This window comes from Gymnodraco acuticeps, unplaced genomic scaffold, assembly GCF_902827175.1.
Source record: "Gymnodraco acuticeps unplaced genomic scaffold, fGymAcu1.1, whole genome shotgun sequence".
NCBI classification, from domain to species: Eukaryota; Metazoa; Chordata; class Actinopteri; order Perciformes; family Bathydraconidae; genus Gymnodraco; species Gymnodraco acuticeps.
The window spans coordinates 649,472-665,229 of NW_022991920.1; the positions used below are offsets into that span (position 1 = coordinate 649,472).

At 40.5% G+C, this 15,758-nt stretch overlaps 1 protein-coding gene across 2 annotated transcripts in view; it reads left to right on the forward strand.

The window, feature by feature from the left end:
* The window catches only part of scara5 (scavenger receptor class A, member 5 (putative)), an 86,215-nt gene that overhangs the window by 48,529 nt on the left and 21,928 nt on the right, over positions 1 to 15,758 (forward strand). For both annotated transcript variants that reach the window (XM_034200168.1, XM_034200169.1), the window contains exons 8-10: positions 1,551 to 1,631; positions 4,547 to 4,654; positions 13,663 to 13,728. In XM_034200168.1, the coding sequence (XP_034056059.1) occupies positions 1,551 to 1,631; positions 4,547 to 4,654; positions 13,663 to 13,728 (255 nt within the window). The remainder of the gene's footprint in view (positions 1 to 1,550; positions 1,632 to 4,546; positions 4,655 to 13,662; positions 13,729 to 15,758) is intronic.

Here is a 15,758-nt window from a genome sequence, read left to right on the forward strand (position 1 = left end):
GCTCAGGTCAAAAAATACAATGTCAGAAGAAAGTGCCTTTCACAAGCCAACACCACAAAACCTAAAGGTATTTTAATTATAAAAGCAGACGCAACGAAGAAGCTGGAAGAAGGGAATGTTTGGCATTTTATTCTAAACAATGGCAACAAACTCAAAAGTGTATCTCAATTGTTTTGCTATAGATCAACTTTTCATTGCAGTTCAACCTAATGCTAACCTTAACCTGAACTCCTTGAGAGTCCTCACTCTCGTCTTTAGTGGGCCTCACAAGAATAGAAATACAGCAACACACACCGATACACAGATGGGGCAGTAGACACCCAGCCTTCCTTCTTAATGTGACCTTTTCACCTGTGGTGACCAGTGTCCAGTTGTGAAGAAGCTCAATCTGTATCTCAAAGTCAGTCAGCAGCTTCAGATGAAGAACATTAGCGGCTCTGAAGGATCAGAACCGCTGGACAATAACAGGCTCTGAATTGTTAAGCATTGCCACAAGCTGTATTGCAGTCCACCTTGTTAAACATGTGGTTCCCATTGTGGTCTCTCTCTCTCTCTCTCTCTCTCTCTCTCTCTCTCTCTCTGTCTCTCTGTCTCTCTGTCTCTCTGTCTCTCTGTCTCTCTCTCTCTCTCTCTCTCTCTCTCTCTCTCTCTCTCTCTCTCTTTCCAAGTACAATAAACGTTATGGATTGAACCCGTGGACCAGTTGTAAGACCAAGTTTGGCCTACATTTTGGCCGCCATGTCACTGTGTGTTTGGTGTGTGTGTGAACTATAATAAAAGACAAGAAAATACCCGGGTTTCTTGACACTGATTACATTACATTACATTGCATTTAGCTGACGCTTTTATCCAAAGCGACTTACAATAAGTATATAACTGATAACATTATCTGCAGAAATAAGGCTCATTTGTTCGTATCTCTCTCAGTTCCATGTGTTCCCTTTTTAAGTGATAAGCTACACGGTTACTGCCTTCCTTGACTTTGGCAACACTTTTCAAAATAAGGGCTCCAACTTACTGTAATAATAAAGGTCCTGACACACCCTTGGTGGAGCTTCCATTTCTCTTCAGGAAGTACAGTGAGATAGAGGCAATGTTGATGTCAATTTATAGTGAATGAAATAAAAATATATGCATCCTACTTTGTAAAAACCTGTTAAACTGTTGTAACTTTAATCGGACTTTTCCTAAATCCTTGTTCTTTGGAGAATACCCTGCTGTAAGTAGTAAAGCAGGAATTACGTGTTTGCATCAAGTATATTTTCTCTGTCACTGAGTATATTTTCTTCAACTTGTTGTTGTTTTTCACAATCTACAATCATGATTCTCCTATGAAACATATATGATAAAACATCAGCAATCTAAGTTGACAAAGTTTAGTTTTTTCATCTCAACTTCAGTATTTAATCATCCTATAACTGCAAGATAGTGTACTGTGTGTGGTTAACAACTATCTACAATCAACGACAAAGTGTGTGCATTGGTATTTGCATTGAGTGCAAAATATCACCAATACTTTATCTCATCAATTGTGACCCTTCTCTCTGCAGGTCCTCCGGGTCCAAAGGGAGATAAGGGAGATCCTGGGAAGGCAGGACCCCCCGGGGCTCCTGGACTGACAGGATTGAGAGGTGGGTACTACAACTCTACCATTCAGATGTTATTGAGTAGAATAACAATGGCATAAGACCTACGAAAGGATCACTGTAGGAAGAGATTTTGCAACAACGTACAGTGTGTGTTCTCAAGCAAAGAGTTAGATGAGAAGTTGACGCCACTTTAATGTCTCGATTCTCGTTTCCGTGCTCTTATACATTTAATCAATATTGCTTCCAACTTCTATTCAAACGACTTAATACAAACCCTCAACCTGGAAATGCTGTGTTATTCAACTTTGAAGTATTTCATACTTGTAATGTATGTAGGAAATGGAAGATCAGGTATTTCTATGAGTTCAAACTATTGTCTCTTAATTCATGTGAGCCCAAAGACGTAAAAAGTCTAATAGTGCCTCGTGATTTTGGATGGTTTTACAAGCTGTAGGTCATAAACTTGTCCCATAAATGTACTATGTAAACACCAAGTCTTTGGAGTCACATGTCTTTTTTTCACGTTTGAGCGGTGAAATGCTGCCTTTTTACGCAAAACAGACTTTGGCTGGTGTTATTACCTTTACGTTCATAGGTCATAGGTCATATAGATACGTTTACGAAAACAACACCCCCAAGCTTTGGATGGGGATTTATTTTCAGACAGGGCATGGGACGGGTCATCCATCTTTGTCTTCACCAAAAACCACAACATTAACCTTCATCCAGACACAATTGGCACCCAAGAAAACTGAAATGACTATTTATCATAAATACTGTACGATACTGCGATATAAATCCAGATGTTTTTTGGACCCCTTCCAGCGGGGTACCTCTTCCTCTCGCTCCTCCCGTCATCATCCATCCCACATTCCCAGGCCGATGAACTGCAGCTCCTGCATTACATTTCCAAGAAGCATTATCTTTCTGCTGGAAGGAAAACCCCCACCATTCGTGTAGTTCCAGGAAAAAGTGAATTAAATAATTTCTAACCGTAGGAAAACAGCCTGTTTAATAGATAGAGAGGAAACATAACATTGAATGGAAACTTCCCCGAGGACCAAAACAGAACAATGTGCCCAACGTCCATCAAGCTTTTATCTGTAGTGAAGGGGTCTTTGAATAATGACTTAGTCAACCTCTGTAGGGTTCATACATTATTAATTGTACTTATATCTGTTAAAAACGATTTGCAGAAACCCCTCAGAGAAGAGCCTTCAAGCAGAGAGATACTCAAACGATCAGATGTGATTTTATTTATTGTAAAACAAGATTACATGTGATGAAATGTAAACATTATATATGGGAAAGAATACACATGCACATACACAAGTGGATACAGTTGAATTCAAGTTGACTGCTTCCTAATTGAGGTCTTTACAGGTCATGAATTATGGACTTGATTTTGGATCTGAAACAGACCTGTGGAAACGTATACATACAGCCATTTTCCTTAAAAGTGTCCCAATGTAAAAGACTATGAGGAAAATCAGAGCCAGACTCAATACGATACAAACGTCCATGAAAACCAGTGTAACTCCGAGGCGGTGCCAACCTGAAAGAAAAACCTGTTTTGAAAGTTGATATTTCTTAGCTGACAGTCTTTTGGATGATAAAAAACCATGTTATGAACAGGGTTACATAATATGTCTATAAAGCAGTGCATGCTTGTTCTTCTATTACTCCATTTACATCGAGGCCAAACAAATCTGTCATCACGTCCAGGCTCTGAAAATCCTTTTTGACTTTCGTTGGACTTTCCTGCAGATCGCACAGAACATGTCTGCACTCCTTCCAAAATGTGATTGATTGCATTTTCCCAGAGGAGTTTTTATGACGACAGCATTATTGAACCTTTACAGCAGACAGAGAAACATCATCCATCATCCAGTTGTCTTGTGTCTTTGTTCATAATGCCTTCAATGTAATTGTTTCAATGAGATTATGTGTGGTCACAACAGTGTAATCGGAGCATATCGAGGTATTGACAAAGGTCGCGCTTCATACGTTAACGATGCATTCAAAAACTCGTTACTACATTAATTTTAAGACGTTTGAGTGGGCTTAGTGTAAAGGAAAGTCCTCAATGAGTGCATCAGGGTGGGACTTTTCAAGAAAACTGTTTTTTATGGAACAAAATTAAGGATAGCGCTATTCTTCAAGCATTATAGATTTGAAACGTAGAGAGAAGTAAAAAAACAAAGTGAAAATGACTTCTAACATCTATATGTCTCCCCTCGTGTATGCCAGGGCTAGGAAGAAGAACACGAAGCATTAAGGATTCTTGTAAATGTATCATGAAATCCTCATATTATTACCTGTTTTTCGAGTTGCTATATGGTATATGGCTGAAATGATTTCGCAAGTCAAAGTGAACTTTAATCACTTCTTAATTCAAGGTTCTTTATTGTCAAACTAACATAGCTACCGAGTAAGTATGTCGTTGAAAATCTTAGGTCACAGGCTTCTCCAACAATGCAACACAATAATACAGATAAGCAGACAATATTCAAATATACTATATAATAATACAAAAAGAAAAAGTTTTAAAAAAAGAAAATGTTAATACAAAGCCTGCGTTTAATGATTTATTTGTATTTTGCACCTAAACATCTCATGTATGGATTTGAACAGATTCCTCCTCAAATGCTTATTAAAAATAACGTGAAATTGTTTATTTAGTGGAACCGTATATATATACGTTTTTTCTAAAACTGCCAGGAAGCGAAAACAGCTTTGAGAATACTAACATTTTAACTTTAACCTATTAATGTCAAGTATTGAATACAATTGACTTTGCTTTACGTTTGAATAGTAAATGTGCTTTGAATGGTATCATAGCTCATATTGAGGAGAGTCTCATGAACAATATTGCAGTATATTGTGCTTGAGTTTTTTCCTATTGAATGATTTGTAATCACTTTTTGAGTTCAAGCTTGTATTTGTTTGTGTTTCAGGGTTCACCGGAGAAAAAGGGATGATGGGCAGCCGGGGAATTAAAGGCTCTGTCGGAGTCGACGGTTTCCAGGGAGAGAAAGGAGACATCGGACAACCTGGTCCCAGAGGTATGTCTCTCATATAAATCAATACATGTTGTATATTGTCAGAACTACAACTTATGTATTGTGAGGGAAACTTCTGAAGCAATAGGAGTCAGGACTCAGAGAGACACGATGGAGAGCTGGTGCTTTGATGGCAAACACTGACGGTTTATTTGGAGCTTCGGCCGGAGAATTCACAAGACATGTCACGAGCCACAAGTTGACACAGGTTGAGATGCCAAACCAATTCTCAAGATCTCTACCCCAGACCCATGTGTTTAGCTAGTTCTGAGAGAATAATCAACATTGTGCATAACAAGATAGAAGCATAACACCTCTATCAGCTGACGCCAACAGGCAGGAACAGGGAGACAAAACACTGAGAGCACAGCAGCCAAGGTTACAGGTGCGTGTGCTCAGTCAGGACAGTTTAAACTGATAAACTGGTTCAAAGTTATGGACCTTGTAAAATATTTCCCCAACAAAAATACACACTCTAATTTAAATAGTTTTTATTAGTAAATAATGATGTTGAAAATAAAATAGTCCCTCCGTTGCCTTCTGCACAAAACATAGTGCGAGGTGGTTGCTATGCAACAACACTAACAGCTAGCGAACATATTAGACGGAGAGCGTTGATCGATTATTTGGCTATTTATTTACATTTATTTGTATGTTGCCGTTTATTGTGCACCCACTGAAAAACTGTCCAGCATCAGTAGCATGGCTTACGTGGTCACTTGTATAGGTTGAGGTTGTTCTCGGCTGTTGCTTGGCGTGGTGAGAATATTGCTCCATTTTCTCCGGTCCCCGAGATTGGGCTTCCAGTAGCTCTGGAGAGAGCTTTCAGACCTGTGGCCACTAACGTCATAATTTCTCTGCTTTCAAGACCCGCATCAGAAAGCTTTTGAATGGTGGTACTTTTCCAGTTGGTCTACCTGCTCTTCACGTAGCTCTGCATGTCGTCGTTTAGGTGCTTTTTTTTCTGGAGATAGGCACTGCTCAATCCACTCCTCCATAGTAAGAAGACCCCCCCGGAGGTCGAAGTTAACCTTAAATGTTTCCATCTTAAGCTTTGTTAGTTAGTTAGTTTCGTAACGGACGTAATGTAACAGTTGTAACGGTTGTAGCTTTTCTCAGACGCGGAGGGATACATGACTTGTGAAAAGTAACTACAATTCTACCCGTGATATACGCTCATTATATCACGGCTAAGAACCAATCAGATTGCTTGATTTGACTTTACATTACATTACATTGCATTTAGCTGACGCTTTTATCCAAAGCGACTTACAATAAGTACATTCGACCAGGAAGACACAACCTTGAAGAAAACAGAATCATATAAGTACATCAGGTTTCATAGAGCCAAACATTTCAAGTGCTACTCAACTGGCTTTAGATAAGCCAGTCCTTTATTAGTATAAAAGTGCTTCGTTAATAGTTCTATCGCTCGAAGTGGAGTCGAAAGAGATGGGTTTTCAGTTTGCGCCGGAAGATGTGCAAGCTATCTGCCGTCCTGATGTCAATGGGGAGCTCATTCTACCATCCTGGAGCCAGGACAGCAAACCCACGTGTTTTCGCCGATGGGAACTTGGGTCCCCCTCGCAGCGAGGGTGCAGCGAGTCGTTTGGCTGATGCAGAGCGTAGTGCACGCGCTGGGGTGTACGGTTTAACCATGTCCTGGATGTACGAAGGGCCAGATCCATTCGCAGCATGGTAAGCAAGTACCAGTGTCTTGAAGTGGATTCTAGCAGTTACCGGAAGCCAGTGAAGGGAGCGGAGGAGCGGAGTGGTGTGGGAACATTTAGGAAGGTTGAAGACCAGACGAGATCTCATTCTGGATGAGCTGCAGAGGTCGGATGGCACATGCAGGTAGACCAGCCAGGAGGGAGTTGCAGTAGTCTAGGCGTGAGATGACGAGAGCCTGGACCAGAACCTGAGTCGCTTTCTGAGTCAGCTGCGGACGTATCTTCCTGATGTTGTAAAGCGTGTATCTGCAGCAGCGGGTTGTAGCAGCGATGTTTGCAGTGAAGGACAGGTTGTTATCTAGGGTCACACCCAGATTCCTTGCAGTCTGAGTCGGGGAAACAACTGAGGTGCCGATGTTGATTGTTAGGTCAAGAGTGGGACAATCTTTTCCCGGAAGGAAGAGCAGCTCAGTCTTGTCAAGGTTGAGTTTGAGGTGATGAGTAGACATCCACTGAGAGATGTCAGCTAGACAAGCAGAGATGCGTGCGACGACCTGGGTCTCTGAGCGGGGAAAGGACAGAATTAATTGGGTGTCGTCAGCGTAACCATGCGGGCTAATGACTGATCCGAGCGAGTTTGTGTACAGGGAGAAGAGGAGGGGACCAAGAACAGAGCCCTGAGGGACCCCTGTAGTCCGACTTGTCCGTTTAATAAAGAAAAGCAATGAACTGTTAGACGTCACAGCCAAGAACGCCAATCTAGACATCGAAGCACAAGAACAAACACAACCGATTCCTTATAATCATTTGAGTTTAATGTAATAACGGCAATGCTGTGTACTTTATGGGGTAACAGTAGTTACTATAAATGAGCCACTTATTCACTCACCCTACAGCTCGTCATTCACAAGTCAGTAGAAAGAGCGTGTTACTCCCAGCAGTCTCGTACAACTCACAGCTGAATCTTCTCAACGCATTCACAGCTCAAATCATTTCAGACGGCTGCTGGAGATGTTGACTTGTTTAGTAGAAAATTCCTCTGCAAGAATTCTCCGGCACGACCCAATCTTTCACACGTTTTACATGACGAACAGGTGGCTAGTGGTTAACTGTGCCTTCTTATATTTATTCCACATAAACAGCTGTCTGTACCAATCAAATCAGCTGTCTTACATGAGGTAATGCAAGGACATGTTTTACCATGTATAATCGTAACAAAATAAACAGCTCTGTATATTTTTGAGCAGTATAATGTTCACAAGGAAAAGTGGAATTGAGAACACTGCATAACTTACAGCCTTCTGTAATCAGACAATGTTTTGAAACTATAGTGCCTATGACGTAGTTAAAAAGCACAAATACTTAAGGCAACAGATATTAAAATTAAATAGCTATTTTAGGGTTTAAATCATCCATATAAACACCTATCATGTGTCTTTCAAGAATACGTTTAAAGGGGCCCTATTATGCACATTATCAGGTTCATTCGTACCTTACCTCTCTGTTGTGATTGGCCAAACGCTTGGAAATGTGTTGGAGTGCTAGCCAATAAAAGCACAGTGTTACATATTGATGTCACTATGTCATGGAAGTAAACAAAGGAGTCCAATGGAGGTGTTTTAGGCTCTTTAATTAAGTCATGTTTTGAATCAATCAGTCAATTGCCGATTTAAAAAGATGTATTATTTCCCCAACACATTTAAAAGTATGCAGTGACCCATGTGCTTTTGCACCGAGCCTACTGCCCCTTATGAGCAAGTCAAAATAAGCCATTAATTCTCAAATATGATTCAAAATCCATAATGAGCATGTAATAGTGTCGGGACAGCTGAATATACGATTATGTTCGTTGGGGAGAGAGCGTCTGGAAATTCTTCCCCATTCTGTTTTCCCAGTAGTTTTCCATCGCACACTATAAATATATATTTCCATGACATGAGCGTTCAACTTTTCCAAGTAGAAGTGAGAATAAAATGCCAACTTTTTGAAATAGAAAATATTTTGATCACACTAAGACTTGGTGACGAAGTGCTACAGATTCTCTCTGCCTTTCCTTCCATGCTCTCATCCATTTATTAATCAATCAATCCATTTATCCACACCCATATAATCCCCCCCGATGTGTTGATGTTTCCACTCTGGCATCACCAGCCACCCAGTGCCAACCATAACACACACACACACACATCACATCACCATGACAAATGAGATTTTTGGTGCGAGCGTGTCGTTGTGTGTGTGTACATTCACGGTGTGTGTTCAGCCAGCAGCTGTTGCTGATCAGAGTTGGTTTTGGCTCAAATGTCCTCTGTTGGAGTCCCGGTGTTGGCCAGTAGCTCCAAAACCTTGGACCAGATTGTTCTGTTGTCGTCGGTTTGAACGCATGGGTATGGATGTTATGGCCCTACACTCTGCACCAGACTCTCCTCTAGTGTTGGTGGATTTTTAGATAGTTATTGTTGTTGTGTTGTTATTGTCAATTTTTCCATTACTGTGTCAGAATCAGAAATCCTTAATTTGTTCCACAGGGGGAATTGACGTTGTTACAGCTTCCTTATTAAGTTAAGAGGCAAGCACATGCTAATAAAATAATATATGTTCAGATCCATGGTAAAAAAAAAAATGCACTTGCTTTTTTGAGTATCTCGCTTCATGGTTTGTTGCACTTATTCTAAGTCACATTTGTAAATGTAGTGTATCTCGAGCCGGTTTCTCAAACTTACATACCCCACCTTCAACGTTGCACCATAACTTATTGGTTAATTTGTACTTTCTATTCATAATCTAAATCTGCAAAGTTACTATCTACCGCTTCAAATAAATGTAAATGCCTCCGAAATATAGCCTGTAGTGGTAAAGAAGCATAAAGTAGCATAAAATGGAAAGACTATAGTACAAGTACCTCAAAAGGATACATAGGTACAGTAATCGAGTAAATTAATTGTGTGAAACTGTACTAAAACAAAGGATGCTATGTGCTGCATACACACAGATGCCAGTGTCAATGTTTATTTTGTTCAGTGAATCATATGGGTTAGGGTTAGGGTTAAAACCCAGCTTGTGAAGCTTGTACGTTGTAATTTGGTTTAACCAATTGTGAGACTGACCGTTGAGCGGCCCAGACCAAGCAAGGAGGCAGAGGCAGAATGTCCAAAAATATAACCCGACGTGGGCATTTATTAAAATCATGTGCACAAAGTTCACAGCCTCAATCCTGCTGTTCTCCTTGCACACATCCTGCAGCCACAAGGATCTCACACACCCTACCAGCCTCTCAACAGACAGGGAAACAGAGCCTAAATACACACACTCTACTGAGGAGTAAACAGAAGAAGAACAAGGAAAATGTAATCGGGCAACAATAGCTACCTTGGATGAACACACATGAGAAGAGTGTCCCCCACAAAATGAACGAATGTGGTGCTTTAAACATGGTTAGACTGACAAGTTAATTATGTAAAGAGTTTCAAATGAGTGTTTTCCAGGATAAATGGAGACTAGATGAAGAAAAACAAGGTTTTCTGCGGATGTTTGGCCATCTACACTCTGGCAGTTTACAACAATGTCAGTCTGTGCCTCCACCCATCTGGAGTCTGTGTGGGTTTAACAAACCAGCGGAGGGTGAAGAGTTTGTTCTCTCTGCTGTGAGCGGGGCCTCACCCGGGGAGACTGAAGGCTTGTTAAAACAGCACTGAGGAGCTTCATGGTTTCTTTTCATGGATAGAAAGACAGATCCAGAGTTAGTAGACTGAGCAGGGAGGGAATGAGGTGTTTACGTGCTTCTCTTTCTGGTTGTAAAGCTCCACAGATCAGCTGAGTCGAACAAGCCATGATTACGAAGATATATAATCTGGCATTTCATGATGTAAAACCACTGCATTTCCCTCGCTACATAGAAGAAAAACTACACAAACTTACTGACTGACAGCCTGGGCCATCATAGGAAGTGGAGCTCAGGATACAGGAGGCTAATATTTGACCAACTATCATGCTTTTTTTAAACACCACGGAGGATGTATTTATGTTTGTAACAGAAATTTGCACATTACGGAAGTGTGGGGGAAAGTTCTGAAGCAATTGGAGTCAGGACTCAGAGAGACACGAGGAGAGCTGGAGCTTTGATGGCAAACACTGACGGTTTATTTGGAGCTTGGGCCGGAGAATTCACAAGACATGTCACGAGCCACGAGTTGACCACACGGTTGAGATGCCACAATCAATTCTGAAGAGCCCTCCTGTAGCTCCAGGTTTTAACGAGTTCAGAGTGGAATAATCAACATTCTTCACTAGATAGACTAAACAGCTGAGGACACTGAATCACAGTTGTTGTCGCTTATGGCTCGGGGTCATCTACACCCCGAGAAGGATGTGTTCCAGGTGTCCCGCAACAATAACTATCTCTGACCGAGAGTTGCCCGGTCACAAACTGGTAACATCAACTAAATGCTAGGGCAGCCCCTCCTTAAGGGAGATAACGGCTGCTCGAGGTTGGGCATCTGCCTCAGAGGGCAAAGGAGGACATGCAGGGCCAATTATTCCCTGACAAGAAGTAAGTAGCTTGCTCCACTTACTGGCAATATTGATGCAGCTCGTTAGACAAGTTGTTGTTTCTGAACAAGCGTTGTTTGTTTTGAGTAACATGAGGAATTCAAATCAAAGCTCTCTGACAGTGATCTCATGAGTTATCTGATTAATAAATGACCTGTGGTTTCATGTTGTTGACTATGAAACCATACTGATATTTGGAGTTGCTGAACATATATTGTAGTATCAATCAATCTATCAAAATACTTTATTTATCGGAAATTAGGTTTCATGACAGTTATACCAAATTATAGTCAAATAAATACATAAATACATATATATATATATAAACTTAAGGACTAATGAAAATGTGCAATACAAATCCTTGCAGCCACGGGGACAAAACAGTAAATTGAGCGTCTGGGGATCAGGAACGAGACGGGGCGTTCCTGCAGTAGCATGCATATGAGACGTTTAGGGAACATCATTGTGAACAATAGGGACCAACAAGTTAGGGAATGTTTTTGTCTTCTCTGGAAACTATGACAATACCAGTTTGTTTGTGAAAATACTGTTTTTTGGGGCATGTTTTTGCATTTATTCGACAATGTTGAGACACTAGAGAAATAAACATTCACACACATCCATCACCACTTCCATGTGTTGACTGCAAGGGCTGGGATAGAACAACAGACCCTCCAATTGGTGCACGACTTCTCTGCCACAGCCCACAAGCATTTGACTTTGAAAGCTCTCCATGCATCCAATATTTCAGTCCAAACAAACTAAGTACCATCCTAGCAGATGCTAAGGCAGTTAAAACAGTATGCATTCAGCATTAGATGTCACTGCTGTGTCCTGTGGCTCCGCAGCAGCTCTCCAACGTGTTTCTTGCAGTATTATTAAGTTGTTAAGGATGTGGTCAAGATGTGACACTGACAGCTGGGTGTGGTGTGAGATACTCAGCAGGAACACACAGTAACACATCGAGTGCCACCTCCACTGGCAGCTGCCTCTGTGGTCTTGAACGTGAACAAAAAATAGTCAAATTAAAGGTGGGATGAATGCCGACTTAAAGCTGATCCTCTTATAGCTTCATGGCAAAAACAGACTTGTGGTTTCAACCCCCATTGGCTGGAAATAAGCAACAAATGGTGCTGGAACAGTCTTCTGCTGCGGATGTTATTCCCATACTTTGGAAAATATCCTATTTTGAAATGAAAACAAAGTGTTGTATCCAAGCTGCTGTTTGAAGGGAGGTGTCGTGCATGAACGTACATTTTGCAGAAACCACAAATGAGGGGATTTTTTTACTCCCATTTTGTTTTTTTAACATCCACACTGTAGATCTTCCAAAAACAAATTCCTCTTCACTGCTTCCTTCAAATAATCTTTATTAAATTATTCAGTGTTCTCTCTTACTGCTTCCTTTCTATTGCCCTCACACAAACACAACATTTAACCCGGACTTTCGGAGGTATATTAAGATCCGGACACAGGCTGGGTGTCCTCTAATTGTTCACATGTTATGCCCATATCACATGGCAAGATTACAGGGTGGACTTCTTTAGAGGCTTGTGCAAAGAAAATATACAAAGAAGAGGAAGTGGGTGTGAGAGGAAAGCGCTTGAAATCCAAGCCTTAACATATTCGAGCTGCTGCTCTGTGTTATTTCAGATTGTTTTGCCCCCCTGTGTTTTGTGAGTGTGGCATTCAGCGGATGAAAAGGTCCACTATTGTTACTCTGTCATTACAAATGGATATTATTACAGTAATTACTAAAGCCATGCAGTAAAGCCAAGTGGTGTTGGAAAGGCTTTCTCTAAATAGTGTTTTACATCATTATTCCACTAATGTATTACGAGTTTGTTCTTAAGAGTGGTTATTTGATTATGTTTGATTCAGTCGGACACAGTAGATAAAACATAAACGCACTTATTCGAAAACCAATAAGGAAGATAGAAAATCAGAAACACAGATTTAATTTAATATTGGCTCTGGATACGCCAAATAACAACAAATATTAGATAGGAGCTAAATAAAGAAAAAGCAACTACTAAATATAAAAAAACAAGGTGGTATACGTACAATTTAAACATGACTCCGCCCCCTTCACTGGCTTCCGGTAACTGCTAGAATCCACTTCAAGACACTGGTACCTGCGTACCATGCTGCGAATGGATCTGGCCCTTCCTACATCCAGGACATGGTTAAACCGTACACCCCAGCACGTGCACTCCGCTCTGCATCAGCCAAACGGCTCGCTGCACCCGCACTGCGAGGGGGACCCAAGTTCCCATCAGCAAAAACACGTGGGTTTGCTATCCTGGCTCCAGGATGGTGGAATGAGCTCCCCATTGACATCAGGACGGCAGATAGCTTACACACCTTCCGGCGCAGACTGAAAACTCATCTCTTTCGACTCCACTTTGAGTGATAGAATTATTAACAAAGCACTTTATACTAATAAAGGACTGGCTTATCTAAAGCCAGTTGAGTAGCACTTGAAATGTTTGGCTCTATGAAACCTGATGTACTTTATGATTCTGTTTTCTTCTAGTTTGTATCTTCTAGGTCGAACGCACTTATTGTAAGTCGCGTTGGATAAAAGCGTCAGCTAAATGTAATGTAATATAATGACTCAATAACATTTGCAAGCAGAAGTCTAATGACTTTGTGAGGAGCCTGTTGTGATGGGTCTTTGGGATTGTAGCCTCTGCAGACCATTGACATGCAGAAAAACACACTACAGGAAAGGGTGAAGAATGTGTTTCTGCTCCTCTAAAGTCAGAATGTGTTTTTCTGTTTTGTCTTCAGGCGACAGAGGAGAGAGAGGGTTCAGGGGGGAGAAAGGGGATCGAGGAGACCGAGGAGATAAAACGGGTAAGAACTTAAATATATGTTTAACAGCTTTTTATTGCCTGTAAAACAGCTTATTCGTGTGTTTTTCTTTAGTGCATTGCTTTTTCTTTTGCTTCAGTTACTTTACTAGTGTTTTGCTTCAAGCTCGTAGGATGACGGGCACACTAACAGACCAGAACTGAGTCAGGTAATCCTGTCTTTAAACAGTAAATTGAACATGGTCTGCTTAAGGATTCAGAACTGAAATGTTTTATAGACTTCCTTAGGGAAACCAAGTTGGAAAAAATGATGTTACATTAAGAATGGACCACTAATTAGTCTGGTAGTAAGTTCACAATGCAATTTCTTTACACCCACCATCAATGTTTTCCATTAAAACATGTAATATGAACAACAGTAAAAAGGTTTATGATTTCGCACTGGCCGCGTTGATAAACTCCTCTGAATTATGGGTAACAAATGTACAACAATTTTGAGGTTTTTTGCTCCACTTTCCAGTCTGTTAACGACCTCCTGTGGTCATTACATGGATATTTGATAATTGCACTATACTTCATGAAACCACCATAGTGGGTCTTGGTTATTGTTTTGATGAAGAGATAACTAGAAGCAGAAAATTGCATATTGTATGGTTAAACTTAGATATGTTTTATTTTACTGCAAATATAAAAAAAACTACAATAAAACGGTCGATTATAATTAAAATAATCTCCTGTTGACGGCACACGGTCATAGTAGAGAAACAGGGCTGTAATAAAAGCAGATACATCAGTATTATGAGCTGATGACTCAAACATTTATTACACCTGATATGTTTTACAAAGAGCTGTTTAAAGGAAGTTCAAATTATCTGCTTTCCTTTTGCGTAATCTCGCGGTTTCCAACACATAATGAAGAACCACATGGCATCAAAAGAACTTGAAAACCATTATTTATATAAATATGTCCTGTGGTGGTAACTGAACCCTCGTACAAAACCACCAAGAACTGGGTTCAGGTAGAAACCCCCCCCCCCCCAAAACCGCAATTATTATTTTGTTGCCACAACTGTTTTTCTTCCTTTGTAAGTTTGCTGGTTCTCCAAGTGATGAGCGATGGAATAAAGTTCACATCAAGTAGACTTTGAACCCTCGACCATCCTGATGGTGTTCCTGCCCGTTAAAGAACCGTCGAAGATCAGAGAAAGAAAAACTGGGACCACATGCTGCCGGCTGCCAGGAATATCTAATCTCCGCAGCGTCGTGCACTTTTCTTGTCACAACCCTCGTGTGGCTGATTTCTCTTTTGATGCATGACTCGGATCGTGTTACGCTTCAAAGCCTTCAATGCATACCTAAATAATCACTTAGCGGAACGAGTGACCTGAAGACCGCGGAAGCTTTGTGTTGTGGGTAAAAACAATCTGTGCACACATGTTGGGTGTTAGCACGAGATGAACCTGTCATACGGAACGTTATGTAACTGAAGGGATCAACTTCTTAAGCTCTTCTGAACACTTTGACAGCACCAAAAACGGTATTTCAGTGTTAAAAAAAGAGCGCAAATGGACCACAGATTGAAGTGATTTATGAGATTGATAGAAGCAGAGGGAATAGTTTTCTTCTACCTGGATTGATGTTCTTTTAAATGATAATGAAGTCTCTTAAGTCACCAACAGCTTGAACCCTGTACAACACCTGATCTCTGGCCAGCAGAAATATCAAAGCTTCACACTTGTTTTACTCTGAAAACCCACAATTTGTACATATTGAATCACACATATCACAATGCACCTCATTGCATTTACATTTTGATTAAAAAAAACTACTTTGCACACACCATGTTTATAGTTTATTTAATAGTAGTTAAGGCTATCATAGTGCATTCTGCTTTATTCTGTAAATGTTATATTGTGCATGTTTTTATTGTGTACTCTATAGATTGATATCTTTCTATTAATATAAAGATGTGTGTATATATGTTTCGCAGGTGGCCTAAAAGTTTGTCTCTATATATCTTTAAATGTAGTACCAGTACTATATACTGTATAGTCCTATATTTTCCCTTTAAAA